The sequence below is a fragment of the Dipodomys spectabilis genome, unplaced genomic scaffold (assembly GCF_019054845.1).
Source record: "Dipodomys spectabilis isolate Male_0828 unplaced genomic scaffold, ASM1905484v1 ptg000175l, whole genome shotgun sequence".
Lineage (NCBI taxonomy): Eukaryota > Metazoa > Chordata > Mammalia > Rodentia > Heteromyidae > Dipodomys > Dipodomys spectabilis.
In genome coordinates, this window is record NW_024870852.1 from 11,908,412 (window position 1) to 11,934,139 (window position 25,728).

Genomic DNA, 25,728 nt, shown 5'->3' on the forward strand with positions numbered 1-25,728 from the left:
TTTTGGCAGTTATTCCAAGAAAGTAGTATATATTTTGAACATACTAAACAGCTACGAATCTGCCTTCCATCCATAGTTTTATCACTGTTAGAAACTGAATCATTTTGAGAAATTGAAACATAATATGGTTTGAGTTCATGTGTTGGTTCTCAATGTGGCATTGTTGGGAAGTGGTAAAACTTCAAGTAATAGAGACTAGTATATAATTGCAGAGTGATAACATTTTTAAACTTTAGAAGAGGAAAATGATACTAAATTCCAGTAAAACTTTATTTTAATGAAGTATCCAATTTAGAATGAGTTATTTGAAAAAATGAACACCAGTTTTTTTTTAGAATGGAATCTTTTCCAGCTTTTTTTTTTCTTTTTGCTTATGTGGTGCTGAGGAAGTAAACCAAGGACCTCATGCATGCCAAGGCAAGTACTCTACCACTGAGCCACCTTCCCAGCCCTGAAAAAATGAACACCAGTTTTAAAAATTGTTCATTCTTGTTTTTTTTTCTTTTCCTTTCTTTCTTTTCTTTTCTTTTTTGTTTTTTTTTTTGTCAGTCATGGGGCCTGAATTCTGGGCCTGGGCACTGTCCTTCAGCTCCAAGCTAGTGCTCTACCACTTGAGCCACAGCACCCCTTCCGGCTTTTTCTGCTTATATAGTGCTGAGGAATCGAACCCAAGGCCTTATGCATGCAAGGCAAGCACTACCACTGAGCCAACTTCCCAGCCCTTGTTTTCTTTTTATCTTCTTTCTCTTTCCCTCCCTCCCTCCCTCCCTCCCTCCCCCCCTCTCTCTTTCTTTCTTTCTTTCTTTCTTCCTTTCTTTCTGTTGTTGCTGGTACTGGGACTTGAACTCAAGGCTTGGGCACTGTACATTAGCTTTTTTTTTGGCCAGTCGTAGGGCCTGAACTCTGGGCCTGGGCGCTGTCCCTCAGCTCTTCAGCTGAAGACTAGCACTCTACCACTTGAGCTACCGCGCCACTTCTGACTTTTTCTGCTTATGTGGTTCTGAGGAATCGAACCCAGGGCCTCATGCATGCAAGGCAAGCACTCTACCACTGAGCCACCTTCCCAACCCCTACATTAGCTTTTTTGTTCAGAGCTGTCACTCTACCACTTGAGCCACAGCTCTGCAGATAATGGCTTCAAACTGTGATCTTCTATTATCAGCCTCCTGAGTAGGTAGGATTACAGTTCATTCTTTTATGAACTCATTATTAGGAACTATACTTTTTAAAAAGTTTGAAACTTGTTGGCCAAATTACAAAATATGAATATAGGAACTGTTTTTGAACAATTAATTGGTATTGAACAGATAAATATGGAAATTTTGAAGCTGTTTTCTTGGTTGTTATAGGAGAAAATAATCTATACATCTTTTTTTTTTTTTTTTTTTTTTTTGTCGGTCATGGGGCTTGAACTCTGGGCCTGGGCGCTGTCCCTCAGCTCTTCAGCTCAAGGCGAGCACTCTACCACTTGAGCTACAGCGCCACTTCCGGTTTTCTGGTGGTTTATTGGAGATAGGAGTCTCTTGGTCTCTCCTGCCTGGGCTGGCTTTGAACCGCGATCCTCAGATCTCAGCCTCCTGAGTAGCTAGAATTACAGGCGTGAGCCACCAGCACCCGGCAAGCAAGGGAAATTTTGTAGAAAAAAGTAAAGAGGAATTCTGAAGTGAGATAGGTGGTGAACAAATAGCAATTTAGATGGAATAATTAAGAAATTGAGCCTTTCTACTCAATGTGTTTATAGAAAGTTGCTATAGGTATTGAGGTTTAGAACTTGGGTATATTAAGGAACAAAATATGTTTTTAAAAAAGAAACTGTAAGGGGCTGGGAAGGGGGCTCAGTGGTAGAGTGCTTGCCTTGTATGCATGAGGCCCTGGGTTCAATTCCTCAGCACCACATAAGCAAAAAGAAAAAAGCCGGAAGTGGCGTTGTGGCTCAAGTGGTAGAACGCTAGCCTTGAGCTGAAGAGCTGAGGGACAGTGTCCAGGCCCAGAGTTCAAGCCCCACAACCAGACCCCCCCCCCAAAAAAAAAAAAAAAAAAGAAAAAAAGACAAAAAAGAAACTGTAAGCCTGGTGCTGGTGGCTCATGTCTATAATCCTAGCTCCTCAGGAGGCTGAGATCTGAGGATCACGGTTCAAAGCCAGCTCAGGCAGCAAAGTGTGGGACTCTTATCTCCAATAAACCACCAGAACACTGGGAATGATGCTAGGCCTCAACTGGTAGAGCATTCACCTTGAGCTGAAGAGCTCGGAGACAGCGCCCAGCCCAGAGTTCAAGCACCACAACCGACCAAAAAAAAAAAAAAAAAATTAAAAAACAAAAGAACAAAAAGACAAACTGAGCAGGGCTTCAGTTGTAATCCTAGCTATGCAGGAGATTGAGACCTAGAGGATAGAGATTCAGAGCCAGCCAAGGCAGAAAAGTCTGTAGTACCACTTCCGTTTTTCTGGTGGTTGACTGGAGATCAGAATTTCATGGATGTTCTTGCTTTGAACAACGATCCTCAGATCTCAGCCTCCTGAGTAGCTACGATTACAGGCGTGAGCCACCAGCACCTGGCTGAGTCTTTTGATTTTTAAGACTAGGCTCATGTCCGGCCATGATTCTCCAGATTTTAGCCTCCTGAGTGGCTAGGATGACAGATGTGAGGTACTGATATTGAGCTTCAAATTTTTTCTTTCCGTGTGTGTGTGTGTGTGTGTGTGTGTGTGTGTGTGTGTGTGTGTGTGTGTAGAGGCGGGGGGGGGGGGGGGAGTACTGATATTGAGCTTCAAATATTTTCTTTGTGTGTGTGTGTGTGTGTGTGTGTGTGTGTGTGTGTGTGTAGAGGCGGGGGGGGGGGGGGAGGGGAGGGAGATGAGGTGCAATACCAAAGCTTGAACTCAGTGCTTTGTGCTCTCACTTGGCTTCTGCACATGGATGGTGCTCTACTAATTGAGCCACAACTGTAGTCCAGCATTTTACTGGTTAATCAGAGATTAACCAACTCAAGTGCTTGCCTTCAGCTGAAGACACCAGGGATAGTATTCAGTCTCAGAATTCAAGCCCCACAACCAACCAAAGGAAAAGGAAAGAAGGAAGGAGAGAGGGAGGGAGGGAGGGAAGGAAGGAAAAAGAAATAAATAAATCACAAGACTTAATTCTAAAGGAACTAGCAAAAGCCAAGCTGGAAGTAAGTAGAAAAATGTCAGCCAAACAAGCAAGCCAACTGAGCCACTGCAAAGTCCTAGGATCAAACTGTGACTCAAAACAAACAACAACGGGGCTGGGAAGGTGGCTCAGTGGTAAGGTGCTTGCTTGCATGCACGAGGCCCTGGGATTGATTCCTCAGCACCACATAAGCAGAAAAGGCCAGCAGTGGTGCTGTGGCTCAAGTGGTAGAGTGCTAGCCCTGAGCTGAAGAGCTGAGGGACAGCGCCCAGGCCCAGAGTTCAGCCCCTACAACTGACCAAAAAAAACAAAACAAAACAAAAAACCTGATACTGGCCAAAGCAAAAAAAGAAACATTGATAGGTGGGGATAGCTCAGTGTAGAGTACTTGCCTAACAAACACAAGGCCCTGGGTTCAATCCTAGGTACTTGATAATAAACATGCCTTAGTTGAATATTGCCAATTATATACCAGTGACAAGTTACTTCATATCCCTTTATATTTTAAGAAAAGGGATAATGTGGAATGGGAATGAAAAAATCCCTCCATGGAACACCTGAGTTTTCCATCCTACTGCTACTTAATTCATAGTTTTGGGTTAGATGTCTTGAGTTTTCTTTATCTTTGGGGCTATTGAAAATAAAATGAGAACCATGTATGTTGACACATGTCTGTAGTTATAGCATTCAGGAGGCTTGAAGCCAACTGCATAGTTCCAGACCAGCCATGGATACTTAGTGAAACCTTGTATATAAATAAATAAATGTGGTTATGTTGAAGGTATAGCTTAGTGGTAGAGTAGAATAATATTTCTTTTGTTTATTTGTTTGTTGATCGTAAAGCCTGAACTCTGGGCCTGGGAACTGTCCCTCAGCTCTTCAGCTCAAGGCTAGCGCTCTACCACTTGAGCCACAGCGCCACTTCTGGCTTATTCTGCTTATGTGGTATTTCCTCATGCATGCAGAGCAAGCACTCTACCACTGAGCTACCTTCTCAGCCCTGAGTATAATAATACTTCTATAACTTTAGTAAGTATATGCATTTAATAAAAAGAATACCCCGCCCTTTTTTTTTTCATACTGGGTCAGGAACTGAGGACGCTGGGCACTGTCTCTGAGCTTTTGTGCTCAATGCCAGCACCCTACCAATTGAGCTACTGTTTCACTTAGGCTTTTTTGGTGGTTAATTGGAGGTGAGAGTCTCACAACTTTGCTGCCTGATCTGGCTCCAAACTCTTTAAGCTTCATATCTCAGTCTCCTGAGTACTTGTGAGTGCAGAAATAAGCCACTGGCATCTGGCAAAACTAAACCTTTTTAAAGAAGTGATACACATGCCATAAAGCCAACAGTGCAATGAAAAATGGACATAGTCATTTAGTTTTGTTTTAGTTTGAGGAAGTCTATGCCAATATTAATGTTGTATTTCTTTGTTTAATGAAGAGAAGAGAACTGATAACAATGGCAGAGTATATTTTGTCAACCACAACACTCGAATTACTCAATGGGAAGACCCCCGAAGTCAAGGGTAAGAATTTAAGAATTTTTTAGTATATATGTATCAATTACTCATTTCTCACTCATATATATGTACATTCATTCTTAAAGGCCTTAGTATGAATCACTTAACATGTACTGGAAACCAAAAATATTTATTCTCACAAAATTAGAAGCCTTAGAGTTTCTTGCAAGTAGAGAAAACTACTCACTTGTGTGTGAGAATACACTTACATTCAACATTCATACACTTGCATACATACACACATAGGTAAATACATAAATGCTTCTAAAAAATGCTAGATCTCACTTTGAGAACATCTTACACATGTATTTTAATTAGAATAAATTTCAGTATCTTGCTACTAAGCTTGCTACTATATATGAATATATAAATATATATGTATATTAGTATGTATGTATTTAGTGGTAACCAGATTAATAATTCTAGACTTTCTTAATCTTAGATCACTGATAGAATTCAATGCATGTTTTAATGGGTAAAAAGACACAATTTAGTTTAGCCTTTGCCTAATACTTATTGTTTCCTTCCTTTATAAGGTAAAACCTAACGTATTAGTAGTACCTAGCACTTTCTTTCCTGAAAAGCTTTACTATGCATTATCTGCGTCTTTAGGAAGGAAGAAAATTCTTACTTTCATGTAATGAAAAAGTAAACAATTTCTTGAGAGTAGTAGAAAACTTTCTGGTTTCTTTTATTTGCATCAGTAGAAAACATAGGCTTATAAAAATATTCTGTGGTTGTTAGAGATAATCTTAAAATATCATTTACACATCATTATTAACACTTGTTAGTAAGAATAAAAAACTTGCTAGTATATTTATGCATATGAACACAAGTTTTTTCTTAATTTTTTTTTCTTTTTTGTCGGTTGTGGAACTTGAACTCTGGGCCTGGGCACTGTCCCTCAGCTCTTCAGCTCAAGGCTAGCACTCTACCACTTCGGCCACAGCGCCACTTCCGGCCTTTTCTGTTGATGTGCTGAGGAATCGAACCCAGGGCCTCACGCATGCGAGGCAAGCACTCTACCACTGAGCCCTTTTTCTTAATGTTTTGATAGCTATATACAGTTACTCAGCATAGTAAGGTTATATCATAATCTCTGTGTATTAGTTTGTTAAGACCAGTTTAATAAAGTACACAACACAGGAAGTACTTTTTTGTGTGTCCTGGTCCTGGAACTTGAACTCAGGGCCTGGGCACTGTCCCTGACTTTTTTGCTTAAGGGTAGCTCTCTACCACTTGAGCCACAGTGCCATGTGCGCTTTTTAAGTATTTAGTTGGAAATGAGTCTCACAGATTTTCTTGCCCAGAATAACTTTGAACTGCAGTTCTCAGATCTCAGCCTCCTGAGTAGATAGGATCACAGACATGAGCCACTGGTGCCCAACTTACATTGGAGTACTTTAATTTTGAATTTTTTTATTTTTTTGTTGGTTGTGGGGCTTGAACTCTGGCTTTAGGCGCTCTTGCACTCTTCAGCTCAAGGCGAGCACTCTACCTCTTGAGCCACAGCGCCACTTCTGGTTTTCTAGTGGTTTATTGGAGATAAGAGTCTCACGGACTTTCCTGCCCTAGCTGGCTTTGAACTGCTATCCTCAGATCTCAGCCTCCTGAGTAGCTAGGATTACAGGCGTGAGCAACCGGCACCCAGCTTCAAGGAGTACTTTTAAACAGCAGTAATTATCTTGACAGTTCTGGATCCTAGAAGTCAGAGACCAAAGTGTTGACAGCACTGTTGTGTCACTGTAGAACTAGGTATGGCCCTGTTCCAGATCTCTCCCAACTTTTTATAGTTCTTGGGTTTTTGTCAGCATATTTCTGTCTTCATATGTCTTTCCTCTGTGTATATGACTGCCCAAATTTCCCCTTTTGTAAGAACACCATTTCTATAGAATTAGTGACTCATCTACCATACTCCTATATTATCTCCTCTTAACTAATGCATTTTTATGGTCCTGTTTCCAGACAAGGTCACATCCTGAGGTACTTAACATAAAGTCTTAACTATAAGAATTTGAGGGAGGACATGTTCAATATATACTAGTTTGTAGTAGTATACTTTTATGAAACTGCCAGTTCCATTCTGTCAGAAGTTTGACAAAAACATACAATCAGTTAAAACATTAACTACACTTTGGAGAGTCAACTCTCATTTCAGACCAGCTACTTACAATTTTTGCCACAACCACTCTCAGATATAATAATTCAGTAACAAGATGAATGTGGTAGTAGGTCATGGAATAAGTCTTAGCACTCAGCAGACGGAAGCAGATGGTTGGCAAGTTGGGTCATCTACTAATAAGAACCTATCTCAAAAAACAAAATGTTTCTGGCTACCAGCAAATGCCAGTGTGGTTTTTTTTTGTGAAGTTATTGTATATAATTTAAATGTATTTAGTTTCATAAAAGAATTAAGCATCAAAAGATACAAATTTTTTTCCTTTTTCTTTTTCTTTTTTTTGGGGGGGGGGGGGGTCCAGTCAAGGGGCCTGAACTCTGGGCCTGGGTGCTGTCCCTCAGCTCTTCAGCTCAAGGCTAGTGCTCTACCACTTGAGCCACAGCGCCCTTCCGGCTTTTTTCTTTTTGCTTATGTGGTGCTGAGGAATCGAACCCAGGGCCTCAAGCATGCAAGGCAAGCACTGTACCACTGAGCTACCTTCCCAGCTCTAAAAGATAAAAATTTTTTAAATTTCTTTCTAAAATTCTGTATCTGGGGCTAGAGATAAGGTTTGGCTCAGTGGTATAGTACCTATGTAGTACATTTGAAGACTTGGGTGTGATTGTAGTACTGAAAAATAAAAAATAAAATTTCTAAAGATAGAATGAACAAGTTTTCCCCTTTGCAATTTGCCACCATTATTCCCTTAGACCTTTATACATACCTGTAGAGTTAAAAATAAAATCATATTTTAATAAAGAGCATAAATTACCTACGTTTATCTCAAATGACATAGTACTGATCCTGTCTTACATTATAATTACAACAAAAGAAAGTTCTCTTTTTTTACATTTTTGGTATTCTTATCTGGCACTTGTACTCAATTGTATGTACATAAATGAATATTATGAATATTATTAACCTTTATTTGTACTTCACAAAATATGATTCAAGACAAAGTTGTTTTTCTTTTTATTGGCACAAAGGGGCCTCATTTTGACATATCTACTTACATGTATAATGACTCTTGATCAGATTCATCCCCATTCCTTCTTTTTGTGTGTGATACTGGGATTTATGCAGCATAAGACATGGCATATATTAGGCAAGTGCTCTATCATTGAGCTACATTTCCAGCCCTAATGGTTTTTCTTGGTTTCCCTGAATTACACAAGAAAAATGACAATCCAGCAAAAGTAGATCCCTACAACAAGTTGTTATGTCGAAAAAACGAACTTTACAACTTTGGGTGGGGGGGGTGGGAGGGGATTGATGATGGGAAGAGGAAACAAAGGAGGAGGCAACAATGCTTGATAAGAAATGTACTCATGGGATATTATGCAGCCATTAGAAATGACAAAATAATGGCATTTGCAGGGAAATGGATGAAGCTAGAAGGAATCATGTTGAGCGAGGTAAGCCAAGAGCAAAGAGACAAACGGTACATGGTCTCCCTAAATCCAAAATGTTAGGTGATAGGACAAAATTAACAGGATTTAAGAAACAAAGAACTCCCACTCATCTGGTCGAACCACTACTAAATATTCCCATGCTGCTGATCACATGTATGGTGTATATGTGTACACTGTTATGTGTTATAGACTGTGATAGACAATTTGCTCCAGGAAAGTTAGAATGAACTTGTGACTTTAAATGAGCATCATTATTCCACAATACTGTGAAATTTGGGAAATTATGTAATCACTTAATCACAATTTAAAAAAAAATAAAAGGAGAACCTCAGAGAAGGTAGGGAGGGAAGGGATGGTAGGGGGAAAACAATGGAGGGGGTAGCAATGCTCGATGAGAAGTGTACTCATTACCTTGCTCATGTAACTGTGACCCTCTGAATAGTATCTTTACAATAAAAATTTAAAAAAAAAAAAAGAAAGAAATGTACTCATGGGGCTAGGAAGTTGGCTCAGCCCTCTACCGAGTACTTGCCTTGCATGCATGAGGCCCTGGGTTCAATTCCTCAGCACCACATAAGCAAAAAGAAAAAAGCCAGAAGTGGCACTGTGGCTCAAGTGGTAGAGCGCTAGCCTTGAGCTGAAGAGCTGAGGGACAGCGCCCAGGCCCAGAGTTCAGGCCCCAGACCGGACCCAAAAAAAAAGAAATGTACTCATTACCTTGCCCATGTAATTGTAATCCCTCTCTGTGTGGTATTTTCACAATAAAATAAATAAATAGTGAACCTGAATTCCTCCAATTCTATATTTCCCGTTCTGATGTAAACCTGAACATTATTGTTCTCATAATCACATGAGAAAATTGAAGCTATAAAAATAGGAAAAAAAGATCTGAGATCCAGTAGCTCACACCTGTAATCTGATCGTGATTTGAAGCTAGCCCAGGCAAGAAAGCCCATGAGACTCTTAACCTCCAGTTTAACTACTAAAAAACGGAAGTGGTACTGTGGCTCAAAGTGTTAGTGCTAGCGAAAAAGCTCAGAGACAGCACCCAGGCTGAGTTCAAGCCCCATGACTGACAAAGAAAAGAAAGAAAGAGAGAAAGAAAGAAAGAGAGAGAGAGGGAGGGAGGGAAAAAAGCATGCTGCCATATACAAAATTGCCATATTTATTATACCTAGTAAACTAAAAAAGACTTAATTCCACTATGTTACAATACACAGACCACAAGGTAATTACCAGCAGTTTTCTACCTATTCTAGAATAGTGTTTTGAAATGTAAAATTCTTTTTTTTTTTTATTTTTGGGTCCGGTCGTGGGGCCTGAACTCTGGGCCTGGGCGCTGTCCCTCCCTCATCTTTCAGCTCAAGGCTAGTGCTCTACCACTTGAGCCACACCGCCACTTCTGGCTTTTTTTTCTTTTTGCTTATGTGGTACTGGGGAATCGAACCCAGGACCTCATGCATGCAAGGCAAGCGCTCTACTACTGAGCCACCTTCCCAGCCCCGTAAAATTCTCATTTTCACTAGTAAGCATTTAGTGTTTGTGCTAGTACCTAAGTTATTTTACTGTATATCAGATTAAATTATTTATGTAAGTCTAAAGTTCATGCATTATTTGCATGGTCTAAAGCTCATGTGTTTGTAAGGTGGAAAGTTGTATCCAGCATACAACTTGGAAGATGATAAATATGGTGTTAGCAGTATGTAGAATGTATACTTGACAGACTTATAGAGAATGATCAGTCTATAGTAGCAGGAGTACTAGTAATATAATTTGAGAGCTCTAAAAATTTTTTTGTTAGAATTACAGACATGAACCACAGGTACCCAGCTTGACAGCTTCTTACTGTTTTGTTTTTTGGGTTTTTTTGGTTTTTTTTTGGTCAGTCATGGGGCCTGAACTCTGGGTCTGGGCGCTGTCCCTCAGCTCTTTAGCTCAAGGATAGCACTCTACCACTTGAGCCACAGCACCACTTCCGGCTTTTTCTGCTTATGTGGTGCTGAGGAATTGAACCAGAGCCTCATGTATGCAAGGCAAGCACTCACCCCCTGACCCACCTTCCCAGCCCACTAGTATTTTTTTTTTAATTGTCTTGTGTTCTACATAGTCTTATTACATAGGAATAGAATTTTCCATTTTGTGAACAAAGAAACCAAACAGCATGACAAAGTTTTAAAGATATAAAAATAGGTATTAAAAAGCTGAAGAGGCCAGGCCTAGAGGCTTATGCCTATAATCCCAAGGATAGTGGAGGTTGAAAGTAAGGTATTCACACTAGCTACTCAAGGCTGATAACTGAGGTTTGTTGCTCAAAACCAACCAGAGCTGGAATATCCATGAAACTTGTATCTCCAGTAAACCTCCCCCCACCCAAAAAAAAAGATCGAATTGAAGCTGTGGCTCATGTTATAGGGCTAGCCTTGAGTGAAAAAACTTAGAGACAGTACCTAGGCCCTGAGTTCCAGCCCTAGTACTTGGACAAAAGAAAAAGAATGGAAAACAATATATTGTTTATAAACACTTCTTAATCCTGTGTAGGATTTTTTTTTTTTCTATACTGAGATTTAAAGTCATGTCCTGATGCTTTTTAATTAGGCACTGTAACATTTGAGCAATACCTCTGGCAAATATGAAGACTTCTAAGACATTGGACAGAACTTAGTTTACATAGATTATTAGATGAATAGGAAAACGTAAGCCAAGAAGATGGTAGAATTCCTAGTGATAATTTGTTTTTAATACTGCTGAAAAGTTTAATGTATATCTAGAGATGCTAGTACAGAACTGAAAATAATGGACTAAATGTATTTCCAAAGGAATTTGTGTTATACTTAAGGATATTTTTAGTTTCTATACTTGGCCAGTAAATAAATGTTTCTTATGTGCTAACATTTTTTTTCCTCTGTATTTCATAGTCAATTAAATGAAAAGCCCCTACCTGAAGGCTGGGAAATGAGATTCACAGTGGATGGGATTCCATATTTTGTGGACCACAATAGAAGAACAACAACCTACATAGATCCCCGAACAGGAAAATCTGCCTTGTAAGTTTTCTTTTTTTCTTTTTTCTTTTTTTTTTTCAGTCCTGGGGCTTGAACTCAGGATCTGGGCTCTGTCCCTGAGCTTCTTTTGCTCAAGGCTCGTGCTCTACCCCTTGAACCACAGACCCACTTCTGGCCTTTTCTGTTTATGTAACAATGAAGAATCGGGCTTCATGCATGCTAGGCAAGAATTCTAACACTAAGCCATGTTTTCAGCCTGCTTTGTAATTTTTTAAACACTACAGATTAAAAGTAAAACTAATTCCTCAGATCTGACTTGAAGACTTGAATTAGAGAGGAATAGAAGTCTTATTTTGTCTTGAGTTTTCTTTTTGTTACTATTATATTTTATACATTGATTTACTTAATGAAGAGGTAATTTCTGAGAAATGCATTATTGTGTGAATATCAGAGTATTTACCAAACCTAAATGACGTGGCCTACACATATAGACTATATGGTTTGCACTCCTAGCCTAGATGATACAGTCTAAGATTATAGTAAACAAAACATAAAATTAAATCAAGCTCCAAAGACACTTATGCAAACCAGTGACATAGTAGACATAAGAGAAATGAGGTTGCTGCTATACTACTTTGCAATAAACTCTTAGTTTTTTTATAAGTGGGAGTACATCTTTTCTTTCCTTCCTTCCTTCCTTCCTTCCTTCCTTCTTTCCTTCCTTCCTTCCTTCCTTCCTTTCCTTCTTTCTTTTTCTTTCTTTCTTTCTTTTTGCTGGTCGTGGAGCTTGAACTCTGGGCCTGGGCACTGTTCCTCAGCTATTCAGCTCAAGGCTAGTGTTCTACCACTTGAGCCACAGTGCCACTTCTGCCTTTTTCTGCTTATGTGGTGCTGAGGAATGGAACCCAGGACCTCATGCATGCAAGGCAAGCACTCTACCATTGAGCCACCTTCCCAGCCCTGTGGGAGTACATTTTAAGTTAATGATTAAAGGCCATGTGTCAGTGGCCCCCACACCTATAATCCTAGCTGCTTAGGAGGCTGAGATCTGAGAATCTTGGTTCAAAACAGCTGTGGCAGGAAAGTCCATTAGACTTTTATCTTCAAATAACCATCTAAAAGCTAAACTTAGAGCTGTAGATTAAGTGATATAGTGCTATCCTTGGGCAAAAAATTTCAATGACAGTGCCCAGGTCCCAGGACTGGCACACACACACAAAAATTAAAATAACGTTTAGGGCTGGGAAGGTGGCTCAGTGGTAGAGTGCTTGCCTTGCATGCATGAGGCCCTGGGTTCGATTCCTCAGCACCGCATACACAGAAAAATCTGGAAGTGGTGCTGTGGGCTCAGTTGGTGGAGCACTAGCCTTGAGCTGAAGAGCGCAGGAACAGTAACCAGGCCCAGAGTTCAGGTTCCATGACTGACCAAAAAATTAAAAAATAGAATAAAATAATGTTTAAAAGCATTTTGTAGGGGCTGGGAAGGTGGCTCAGTGGTACAGTGCTTGCCTTGCATGCATGAGGCCCTAGGTTCAATTCCTCAGCACCACATAAGCAGGAAAAAAATGCTGGAAGTGGGTCTGGCTCTCAAGTGGTAGAGTACTAGCCTTGAGCTGAAGAGCTGAGCGCCCAGGCCCAGAGTTCAAACCCCATAACCGACCAAAAAAAAAAAAAAGCATTTTGTAAATACATAAACTAGTAATATAATCACTATCATTATCATGTATTATGCATTATTCATAATTGCATTGCTATGTTTTTCTGTGATTAGCATTGTAGTGGGTTTGTTTATACTAGCATAATTACAAACAGGTGAGTAATGTGTTATGCTGTGAGGCTAACAGAGCTATATCACTGGGAGTTAGGAATTCCTAGCTCCATTATAATCATATGGGATCATTCTTTTTTTTTTTTTTTTTTTTTTGGGTCCGGTCGTGGGGCCTGAACTCTGGACTTGGGCGCTGTCCCTCAGCTCTTCAGCTCAAGGCTAGCGCTATACCAATTGAGCCACAGCGCCACTTCCGGCTTTTTTGTTATATGGTGCTGAGGAATCGAACCCAGGGCCTCATGCATGTAAGGCAAGCGCTCTACCACTGAGCCACCTTCCCAGCCCCCCATATGGGATCATTCTTACTAGCTGCACATGAATTTGGCTATTAATCTCTTACTCAGTTTATGACTTAAAAATATCTTCTCCCCTTCTGAGGGTTAATTTTTACTCTGGGTAGTATCCTTTGATATACAAAAATTTTGAAATTTTGATAAAGTTCAGTCTGTCTATATTTTATGTGTTACCAAAAAACCATTGCCTAATGTAGTATCATGACACTTTTCTTCTGATAGGCTTATGATTTTAGCTCTTACATGTAGGTCTTTGGACCTCCCTTTGAGTAGTTTTTAGTACATGCTGTAAGATAAAGGATCCATTGTTATTCTTTGGCATGTGGATATCTAGTTTTCCCAGCACCATTTGTTGAAAAGATTGTCTTTTTTGGTAGGCCATAGGGCTTGAACTTGGGGCCTGGGTATGTCCCTGAGCTTTTTTGCTCCAGGCTAGCACTCTACCACTTTGAGCTACAGTACCACTTCCAATATTCTAGTGGTTAATGGGCAATAAGAGTCTCACAGATTTTCCTGCTGGGCTGGCTTTGAACCACAATCCTCAAATCTTAGCCTACTGAGTAGCTAAGATTATAGACATGAGCCACTGGCACCCAGCAAAAAGACTTGTCATTTCCTTGTTTCTTGGCCATGGAATCTTACATCACTACAATAATATAATTGATACAAGTTACATAATCAGGTACTTATTTAGCTCGGGCTTATTTGTCATTTGGTTTGTTTTTGTGCTACTAGAGATTGAATTTAGGACCTCAATGTTTGCTAGTAAAGCACTCTAGTACTTGAGTCAAACACCCAGTTCTTTTTGCTTCAGTTATTTTTCATATAGTCTGGTGCTTTTTTCTTGGACCAGCTTTAAACCATGATCCTTTGTTCTGTTTCCCATGTATCTAGAATTATAGACATAAGCCATTGCACCTGGCTCCTAGCTCAGTTTTGATGACTCAAAAGTCCAAATAGCATAGCTCAGGCTTAACAAAGATCATTGTATCATCTAATGATGTATAGTAGCACATCGTGGCAAGAGTGTATGAAAGAGGAAACAGTCATATATTGAACAAAACTAGAAAGGAAGTACAACCTGAGCCCTGTGGCCTAAGACATCATAGAAGGCCCAACTTCTTAATGTTTTTCAGCCTAACCCAATTTTCAGCTCAACCCAATCACTTTGAGGTTTTTTTTTAATTTATTTTTTGGTTGGTCATGGGCCCTGAACTCTGAGCCTGGGTGCTGTCCCTCACTCTTCAGCTCAAGGCTAGCTCTCTACCACTTGAGCCACAGTGCCACTTCTCGCTTTTTTTTTTCCTGCTTATGTGGTGCTGAGGAATCGAACCCAGGACCTCATGCATGCAAGGCAAAGCACTCTTCCACTGAGCCACCTTCCCAGCCCCACTTTGAGGTTATTGAGTGTTCAAACTGGTCTGGTTTGCATGCAGATAGAAAGCAGAACTGTATTCCAAAATAACTGGTAAAAAAAGGAGTGGAATGGCGGGGCGGGGAGGGCAGGGTGGGAGGGGGGAGGGGGAGGGAGGAGGAGGAGAGGAGATGAGGAGGAGAGGAGGAGAGGAGAGGCCAGGCACTGGTGGCTCACATTGTAATTCTAGCTACTATGGAGGCTGAGATCTGAGGATTGAGGTTTGAAGCTTGAAGCCAGCCCAGCAGGAAAGTCTGTGCTGGGCTTTTTTTTTTAAGTTGCTAAGTACTGAAATAAGCAAGAGTATTTGCTTTTCTTTATTCCTGTCTTTTATGAGCAATTATACATGTCGCATTAACTATGTTCTTCTTCAGAGACAATGGACCCCAGATAGCCTATGTTCGAGACTTCAAAGCAAAGGTTCAGTACTTCCGGTTTTGGTGTCAGGTTAGTATTGGAACGGAATCTTTTCTTTTGTTATGCTAATTAGTTAATTCAGAAAAACAGGTAAAAATGGAAAACATTGGAATCTCTCAATTTTTTTTTTTTTTTTCCGGTCGTGGTGCTTGAACTCTGGGCCTGGGTGCTGTCCCTCAGCTGTTCAGCTCAAGGCAAGCGCTCTACCGCTTGAGCCACAGCACCACTTCCAGTTTTCTAGTGGTTTATTGGAGATAAGAGTCTCACGGACTTTGCTGCCTGGGCTGGCTTTGAATCGCAATCCTCAGATCTCAGCCTCCTGAGTAGCTAGGATTACAGGCATGAGCAACCAGCACCCGACTCTCACAGATTTTTTGAACAAAGTAATATATTTATCAGTTGGATAATTGTGTCTTATGTTGTCGGAGATGAAGCATGGGAAAACATTTGAAAGAAAAGGGACTGAGAGGAGAGGGGCAGAATGCAAAGAAAAATGATAAAGGAATGCAATTATAATAGTACTCTGTACATATATGATAATGGAATTAGTAAACGAGTTAACAGTGGGTATGAGATAGATGGGAGAAGGTGGAAGAATGATGGAAGGCATCACTTTATGAATGGAAATGTTAAAGTGAAACTCTTTTGTATAACAATTTGAAGGTAATTTTTTAAAATTAATTATGTTTTTGTCATTTTTGCTCACTAAATAGCTAGGCCTTCCTTTTGGTATTTTTGGTAGACCATTTTAATGGTGAGAATTGGCTTAAATCTCTTCTTACATTTCAGCAACTGGCCATGCCACAGCACATAAAGATTACAGTGACAAGAAAAACATTGTTTGAAGATTCCTTTCAGCAGGTACTGTCTGATCATGTCTAGTCTCATTGCCAGCTACCTTAGTACCTAACATTCAATGTGTATATATATATATATATATATATATATATATATATATATATATATATATATACGTGCTTGTGTGTTTTGTACTTTTTAAGAGTAACATAGTTGATTGGTGAGTTTCAAATTTCCTTTTCTAAGATGCTAGGGTTGTTTTTTGTTGTTGTTGTTGTTGTTTTTCGGTTTGGGGCTTGAACTCTGGGCTTGGGCGCTGTCTCTGTGCTCTTCAGCTTAAGGCAAGTGCTCTACCGCTTTAGCCACAGTGCCACTTCTGGTTTGTTAGTGGTTTATTTGAGATAAGAGTCTCACAGCAGCCGGGCACCAGTGGCTCACGCCTGTAATCCTAGCTACTCAGGAGGGTAAGATCTGAGGATCGCGGTTCAAAGCCAAAGCCAGCCCGGGCAGGAAACTTCGTGATACTCTGATCTCCAATAAACTGCTAGAAAACTGGAAAGGGTGCTGTGGCTCAAGGTGTAGAGCGCTCACCTTGAGATGAAGAGCACAAGGACAGTGCCCAAGCCCAGAGTTCAAGCCTCACAACCGACCAAAAAAAAAAAAGAGAGAGAGAGTCTCACAGACTTTCCTGTCCAGGCTGGCTTTGAATCACGATCCTCAGATCTCAGCCTCCTGAGTAGCTAGGATTACAGGTATTAGCCACGGGCTCCCAGCTGATGCTGAATTTTTATTTGAAATAGATATACAAGTAGACTATCAGTAGGCAAAGTTCTGGCAATACCTATATATGAGCATTATGGTATCAGTAGAAAAAAAGGAAAACAGCAGTTCTTACACTTTTGTATTTGAATTTTTACAATTTTTACAATAAGCATCTGTTACTATTACAGATAAAAATGTGTCTATGTGTGTCTATGTGCAAACACATGTACACATGTGGACAGTCCTGAGGCTTTAACTCAGGGCCTGGATGCTGTCCTTGAGCTTTATTGCTCAAGGCTAGTTAGCACTCTATCACTTTGAGCCACAATGCCCCATCTGGTTTTCTGGTGGTTATTTGAAGATAAGATTCTCACAAAGCCAGCCTGGGCTGGCTAGCCTAGCATGCATGAAGCCCTGGGTTCGATACCTCAGTGTCACATAAACAGAAAAAGCCAGAAGTGATGCTGTAGCATGAGAGGTAGAGTGCTACCCCCGCATGCATGAGGCCCTGGGTTTGATTCCTCAGCACCACATAAACAGAAAAAAAGCTGGAAGTGGCTCAAGTGGTAGAGCATTAGCCTTGAGCTGAAGAGCTCAGGGACAGCGCCCAGGCCCAGAGTTCAAGCCCCAGGACCAACTAACAACAACAACAAAAAAGAATGTATTGAACCCGAAGACACAATACTTCTGTGCCTTTAAACATATAAAATAATTTTTATTGAAATAAAAAAGTATGGGGCTGAGAAGGTGGCTCAGTGGTAGAGTGCTTGCCTTGCATACATGAGGCCCTGGGTTCCATTCCTCAGTACCACATAAGCAGAAAAAGTTGGAAGTGGTACTGTGACTGAAGTGGTAGAGCACTAGCCTTGAGCTGAAGAGCTGAGGGACACTACTTGGCCCAGAGTTCAAGCCCTACAACCGACAAAAAAAAAAAAAAAAAAGTATGTAAATATAAAAATGTATAAATACATAAAGTTTATGAAACTTTAATTCATTTTCTATGTGTAGTATTAATATTCTCATTAACATTCTGTCATGGGGAATTTAAGATTTTAAGTTAACTATATAATGCAAAAATGTGAAACTTGGAAATGGTAGAATGGTGTTTCAAAAATTGTTTTCGCCAATTCTTTTTATTGTTTTATAGATAATGAGCTTCAGTCCCCAAGATCTGCGAAGACGTTTGTGGGTGATTTTTCCAGGAGAAGAAGGTTTAGATTATGGAGGTGTAGCAAGGTAGTGATAATATGAGTACTCAGAACTTAGTTCCTTTCTTCCAAAGGTATCATTACACTTTGCTTGCAAGTAATATTTTCGCAATCTTATATTTCATGAAAATGAATAGTAGCAAATGATTGAGGCTTACTATGCTGGAGCTACAGAATTTCAACAAACAATTTAGCACCTTTTTTTTACTAAGGAAATGCTCATTGATTTCACCTACACTATTTGTCCTAAAAATAGCTCTGTAAAATAGAAATTTATAGGCAATGAAAAGATTTACAAATTCATGTAGGATACATAAGTTGTACGTGGATTCAAGATTTGCATTATATCAACCTACTGTTTGACATAGTATGTTAATCAGTAAACAGTCAATCACATCATATCTATTCCACAAAGCACCCAAGATCTTATAATGATTAGGGCTTCTCATAGTCCTGATAAAGATAATTGAGTCTCAGTTCCCAACTGAAATTAATAATCTTATCAGCAAAATATAGTAGCCTATATAAAAATCAAAGTCTTAATTCTTTTTCATTTTCGAGCTGTTAGTCAGACCTTAAATGGTAGCCTCAGCAAAGAATAGCTTTGCTTTTTCCATAACAGTATGTCACACCAGTTTAAAAATGTAGTAGCAGTGGTAGTGTTGGAAAGCAAATAGTATATGTGTGTATGTGTGTGTGTGTGTGCGCACGCATGTATACATGTACCCATACTTAGGATTGAACTCAAAGCCTTGCTTTCTTGCTTAGTTTTTTCACTCAAGGCTAGCTAGCATTCTTGGGCTACACTTTCACTTCTGGCTTTTTACTGATTAAATGGAGAGAAGAGTGTCTTGGACTTGGTCCTGGTTAGCTTTTGATCTGTGATGATCAGATCTCAGCCTCCTGAGTAGCTAGGATTATAGGCTTGATCAACCAGCACCCAACTCATAGGCAAATATCTTGATTTGTCAAATAAGATAGTATATACGGGACTGGGAAGGTGGCTCAGTGGTAGAGTGCTTGGCTTGCATGCATGCGGCCCTGGGTGCGATTCCTCAGCACCACATAAGCAAAAACAACCGGAAGTGGCGCTGTGGCTCAAGTGGTAGAACACTAGTCTTGAGCTGAAGAGTTCAGGGACAGCGCCCAGGCCCAGAGTTCAGCCCCCATGACCGACAAAAACAAAAACAAAAAAGATAGTAGTATATCCTTCTAGGATTATCATGAAGAGTAGAAATACTAATATGTTTATTAATGATCTAGTTTAGAATCTGAGTTTTTGTGTACTTACTGGTGACTACATTTTGGTAATTATTCTTTATATTTTGTTAGAAAATTCATTTACCTTTGAAAATGTATGATATAATCAAAGATAAATAGTAGATGTAAGGACTGGAGGCATGGCTCAGATTGTGGAATGCCAACTTGCTGAGCAAGCTTAGCCAGTGTACAAGGTCCTGAGATCAAGTTCTCATACTGACAAAAAATAAGTGAAATACAATAATAATAAATATGAGTAGAAGTTTTTTTTTTTTCCTTTTTTTTCTTTTTTTTGTGGGTCCTGGGGCCTGAACTCTGAACCTGGATGCTGTCCATCAGCTTTTCAGCCCAAGGCTAGCGCTCTACCACTTGAGCCACAGTGCCACTTCTGGCTTTTCTGTATTATGTGGTGCTGAGGAATGGAACCCAGGGCCTCATGCATGCAAGGCAAGTACTTTACCACTGAGCCACCTTCCCAGCCCAAGTAAAAGTATTTAGTTTTATATAAGTTCAACATAATTCAAGAGTAAGTAGTCATTCATTTCCTAATCAGCATACTAACTAGCAATATAAAAGTATAAGCAGAATTGTCAGCAGAGGTGATCAACTAACTAGAGAAAAGGTCTAAGACACTGACTGCTAAGTATTCCACCAGATCTATCCTACCAGACCCTACCATGCAACATAATGACCACACTTCATGTTAATATGCATGGATATCTTCAGAACATGTGAATTATTAGAGTGTGTGTGTGTGTGTGTGTGTTTTGTTGGTCTGCACTCTGGGCCTGGGCGCTGTTCCTGAGCTCTTCAGCTCAAGGCTAGCGCTTTACCACTTGAGCTACATTGCCACTTCCGGCTTTTTCTGCTTATGTGGTGCTGAGGAATCGAACCCAGGGCATCATGCATGCAAAGCAAGCACTGTACCACTGAGCCACCTTCCTAGCCCATTAGAGTTTCTTAAAACATTTTCTAATAATTGTGTGGCTGAACTTAAGTGCTTTATTAACTGAAATTTAAAGGTTTTCATGTTGACCTGAAATATAGGGAGTAATGTTATTTGTTGAGTATCACTTTGTACTCAGTAATAGATGGAATATTAGATTATTTCAACAACTCTAAGCCAATAGTAAATTTTAAATATGCCTTTTATACCAATTAAAAAATTTAGTATGTTCATATTTAATGTCTCTGAAATTGAAATATGTATTCATTGCAATTATAACTGGAAAAGTTTTAATAGGTAATCCAATAAGGATGCCTTTTTTAAGTAAGTGATGTCTTAGGTTCTTTGAAATATAATAGTGTATAAATAGTATTTGTAAAATAGATGTGAATTTGCACAGAGTATACAAATAAAGTAGAAAAACTCACCAGCTAAGATATGTAGATTCCCAAGAACTTGGTTGTACTGATCTTTGATTTGTTAGGATGGTTATTTATAAGATTTTTCATTCTAAGTTTTCTTTCAATTTCAGAGAATGGTTCTTTCTTTTGTCACATGAAGTGTTGAACCCCATGTATTGCCTGTTTGAATATGCAGGGAAGGATAATTACTGCTTGCAGATAAACCCTGCATCTTACATCAATCCTGATCATCTGAAATATTTTCGCTTTATTGGCAGGTTTATTGCCATGGTAAGTGCAGGTCAAGACTGTGCATTTATTCGGTTAATTCAGCAATACTAAGTTGTCTTACATGTGCCATAAAAGATTATATTATAGGAATTTTTATAAATGAAAAAATTAATGTTTTAAAATAAAGTGGCATTTGTATAATTGTGTTAATATTGTTCCCTTTCTGTGTAGGCTCTATTCCATGGAAAATTCATAGACACGGGTTTTTCCTTACCATTCTATAAACGTATCTTGAACAAACCAGTTGGACTTAAAGATTTAGAATCTATTGATCCAGAATTTTACAATTCTCTCATCTGGGTTAAGTAAGTTTCTGTCTGCATTAACTAAAGTGTGGTCTACATGCTTTTACCGTAGAATTAGTAACTTGTCAAAATTGTAGGCATATTACCAGTTTATTGAATTAAATAATCTAATCATCTAAATAAACTGTTGAATTGCTTAGTTACAGAAGTATACTCAAGATCTTACACAATAATGTGATATTAGAGCATACTGTTGCACTTTCTTACTTTGATGTTAATAGCTTATAGCTAATTAAGAGATGCTTTAAATTTAAACTTTTATAGTCGAATTAGAAAATAAATAATTCTTATTTCACTTATACAGAGAGAACAATATTGAAGAATGTGGCTTGGAAATGTACTTCTCTGTGGATAAAGAAATTTTAGGTGAAATTAAGAGCCATGATTTGAAACCCAATGGTGGCAATATTCTTGTGACAGAAGAAAATAAAGAGGAATATATAAGGTAGGAGAGAATATTCCTCTTTGCATAGTTTGGATTTTTCTGTTATAAAATTCCCTAGTATGGGGACTAGGAGGGTGGCTCAGTGGTAGAATGCTTGCCTTGCATGCACAAGGCCCTGGGTTCAATTCCTCAGCACCACATAAGCAGAAAAATCCAGAAGTGGCACTGTGGCTTAAGTTGTAGAGTACTAGCCTTGAGCTGAAAAGCTGAGGGACAGCGCCCAGGTCCAGAGTTCAGACCCCGTGACCAACTAGCCCTACCTCCCCCCCAAAAAAATCTCCTAATAATACTAATGAACAGCATTTTTAAAAAAATTTGTGGACTAGAGTTATGGCTCAAATTATAGCACTAAATGTGAGCAGAAAAGCTGAAAGAGACTTACAGGCTGTGTTCAAGCCTGAGTACAAAATAAATAGTAATAATATTTGCTTTTGTACTAGTCAGAGTTGCATATAGGCAATTTTTTTCTTTCTAGTTATAGCCCTAAAGTATGAGTTTTAAAGTACAGAAGTCATTTTGTATCATGTCTCATAATTACCAATTCTGTAACCTCTGTATTACTGAAAATGCTGAACTTAGAGCCTCACAAGCATGTTGAGCAGTCTACCACTTGAGCTACACCTTCTGTTTAAATCTAAACATTTATGTTTAAATATAAAGCGTTAACTGTAGGCATTTAAAGCAATTAAACACTACCTTTGTCATATCTCACAATTTTTGATGTTTTCCATTATCATTTAGTTTTTTCTAGTGTTCTTCAGTTTCCTCTTTGATCCTTAAATATTTGAAGTATATTGCTTCATTTTCAAATATCTGAGGTTTTTTTCCCGTGCGTGCGTGCGTGCGTGCGTGTGTGTGTCCATCCATCTGTCCTGGGGCTTGAGCCCAGGGACTGAACCTTGTCCCTGAGTTTTTGTTTTTTGTTTTGTTTTGGTTTTTTTTGGGTCCGGTCGTGGGGCCTGAACTCTGGGCCTGGGCGCTGTCCCTCAGCTCTTCAGCTCAAGGCTAGCACTCTACTACTTGAGCCACAGCACCACTTCCGGCTTTTTTTTTTTTTCTTTTTGCTTATGTGGTGCTGAGGAATCAAACCCAGGGCCTCATGCATGCAAGGCAAGCGCTCTACCACTGAGCCACCTTCCCAGCCCCCTGAGTTTTTTGGTTCAAAGCTAGTGTTCTACTACTTGAGCCATAGTTCCACTTCCAGCTTTTATGGTTGTTAATTGGGACTTTACTACCCAGGCTGGCTTTGAACTGAGATCTTTAGATCTCATCCTTGTAAGTAGCTAGGATTATAGGCATGAGCCACCAGCGCCTGTCTGGTATTCATTTTATTAAATGATTTGTTAGTTGAACTCCTACCCTAAAATAACCGTCTAACATAATGAGAGAAAACATGCACTGTTTGTATCTGAGCCTGGCTTACTTCCCTTAACATAATTTTTCTAGGTCCACCCATTTTCCCCAAAAATTATATAATATACTTTCTAATTAATGAGTAAAATTCCATTGTGTGTATGTATGTATATATATCATATATTTATGATGTATATATGTCTGATACATATATCATTTTCTTGATCCATTCATTTGTTGTTGGATGTTTGGGCTATTTTCATAATTTGGCTATCGTGACTAGAGCAGCAGTTAACATGGCTGTGCAAGTGTCTTTACTGTACCCTGTCTTGTAATGGGCAGATGCTCAAGAGCAGTACTGCTAGATCATAGTTGAAACTTTTTGGTGTGTGCTGGTGATGGAGCTTGAACCCAGGACCCAGGTGCTGACCCTGAGCCTTTTAGCTCAAGGCTGATGCTCTACCACTTGAGGCATGGCTTCACCTCTGACTTTTTGGTGGTTAATTGGAGATTTGACTCTCATGTACTTGACTACCTACTTCAAACCTGGATCCTTAGATCTCAGCCTCCTGGGTAGAAAGGATTATAGACATGAGTCACCAGTGCTTGGCAAGTACTCCACTTTATACCGACACCCCAGCTCTTTCCTCCATATATTTGATTCCTTTTTTAAAAAGCTACTTTTAAGTCTTTGTTTGCTAACTTCAGTATTATAACTAAGCCTTACTCTATAAACTTTGTTCTCAAGACTTTGAGTCATTTTCCTGGGATATATGTGTTGTGCTTCTATTGTTCCGACAGACCGTTAAATAATAGATCACTTTGATCCTTTACAAGTTTAGTGGGACTGCTCTATTTCCATTTTGCCTTTAGTTCTAAAATATCTCTTATTCTTATAATTTTATGAGATGTAAATGTTTAAGTTCTGTCTTTCCAGTATAAGGTAGCTGCAGAAATTTCTGCTTATGTCTTGTTGCTTTCCACAGGATTTCTTTGATTCACATTGTGTATGTATGTGTGCCCACACACATATTAATAAGTTATTCCTTATAGTTTTCTCCCTTTCTAATTATTTTTTTAATTTTCTTTTGAAGTAGAAGCTGGACCCCAGTAGCTCATGCCTGCAATCTAGCTACTTAGGAGGCTGAGATATGAGGATCCAGGTTCAAAACCAGTCTGGGCAGGAAAGTTTATTAGACTTTTTTGGTTTTGGTTGGTTATGAGGCTTGGACTCAGGGCCTGGGTGCTTTCCTTGAGCTTTTCTGCTCAAATCTAGTGCTCTACAACTTTGAGCCACAACTGTACTTCCAGTTTTTGGTGGTTAATTGGAGATGAGTCTTATGAACTTTCCTACCCAGATTGGTTTTGAACTCAAATCCTCAGATCTCAGCCTCATGAATTGCTAGGATTATAGGCATAAGTTACCAGTGCTTGTCTCCATGAGATTCCAGAAACCTGGAAGTGGAGCTATGGCTCAAAGTGGTAGACTATTAGCCTTGAGCAGAAAAAGCTCAGGAGCAGCACCCAGGCCGTGAGTTCAAGCACCAAGACCTGGCGCATGTGCGCACACACCACACACACACACACACACTCTCTGTACAAAGCTATTCACTGATGGCTCACAAAGGAGGCTCAAAGCACACACACACACACACACACACACTCTGTACAAAGCCATTCACTGATGGCTCACACAAGAGGCTCAAAGCACGCACATACACACACTCTGTACAAAACTATTCACTGATGGCTCACACAGGAGGCTCAAAGCCAGCCCAAGGCAGATAAACCCATAAGACTCTTAATCCAGTGAGCCAGAAAAAAGCCAGATAGAGAAGGTATGGCTTCAGTGATAGAACACCAGCTATGAATTAAGCAGCTGAGCCTTGAGGCTATGAGTTCAAACCCCAGTGCTCCCATTAAAAAAAAATCAGGGGCTGGGAAGGTAGCTCAATGGTAGAGCGCTTGCCTTGCATGCATGAGGCCCTGGGTTCGATTCCTCAGCACCACATAAGCAGAAAAAGCCAGAAGTAGAGCTATGACTGTAGTGGTAGAGTGCCAGCCTTGAGCTAAAGAGCCAAGGGACAGTGCCCAGGCTGGAGTTCAGGCCCCACAACCGACAAAATAAAAAAAATCAGCCAGGCACTGATGGCTCACACCTGTATTTCTAGCTACTCAGGAGGCTGAGATCTTGAGGATCGTGGTTCAAAGCCAGCCCAGGAAGGAGAGCCCATGAGACTCTTATCTCCAATTAACCACCAGAAAACCGAAAGAGCTCAGGGATAGCACCCAGGCCCAGAGATCAAACTCCATCCCCCCAAAAAAATTATTTCCAGAAATGAATGGTAAATTCTAAAGTTGCTGATAGCTTTTTTCATATTTTTCATATTTTTCTGCCAGAATGGTGGCTGAATGGAGGTTGTCTCGAGGAGTTGAAGAACAGACACAAGCTTTCTTTGAGGGCTTTAATGAAATTCTTCCCCAGCAGTATTTGCAGTACTTCGATGCAAAGGAATTAGAGGTAATTAATGTCTTTGTGTATATGTATGTGTGTACATGTACATGCATCTATAATTCTGTAACATGACAGCAAATAATACCTTAGATTCTACTTTCAATTTATTTTATCCATCCTCTGAATGGCAGTAGTTTTTATGTTGTCAAGATGTTTGGAAGTATCCTCAATGGGTAAAACAATGATCTATGCCACACTCAATATTTAAAGAAAAAAAATATTTCTATTAAGGCTACGCTGCAATTGTAAG

The 25,728-nt window shown here is 39.6% G+C and overlaps 1 protein-coding gene across 2 annotated transcripts in view; it reads left to right on the forward strand.

Moving 5' to 3' along the window:
• The window catches only part of Itch (itchy E3 ubiquitin protein ligase), a 104,322-nt gene that overhangs the window by 69,749 nt on the left and 8,845 nt on the right, over nt 1-25,728 (forward strand). For both annotated transcript variants that reach the window (XM_042694280.1, XM_042694281.1), the window contains 9 exons: nt 4,592-4,676; nt 11,156-11,284; nt 15,152-15,224; nt 15,984-16,055; nt 17,902-17,990; nt 20,701-20,860; nt 21,032-21,165; nt 21,470-21,610; nt 25,364-25,484. In XM_042694280.1, coding sequence (XP_042550214.1) covers nt 4,592-4,676; nt 11,156-11,284; nt 15,152-15,224; nt 15,984-16,055; nt 17,902-17,990; nt 20,701-20,860; nt 21,032-21,165; nt 21,470-21,610; nt 25,364-25,484 — 1,004 coding nt within the window. The remainder of the gene's footprint in view (nt 1-4,591; nt 4,677-11,155; nt 11,285-15,151; nt 15,225-15,983; nt 16,056-17,901; nt 17,991-20,700; nt 20,861-21,031; nt 21,166-21,469; nt 21,611-25,363; nt 25,485-25,728) is intronic.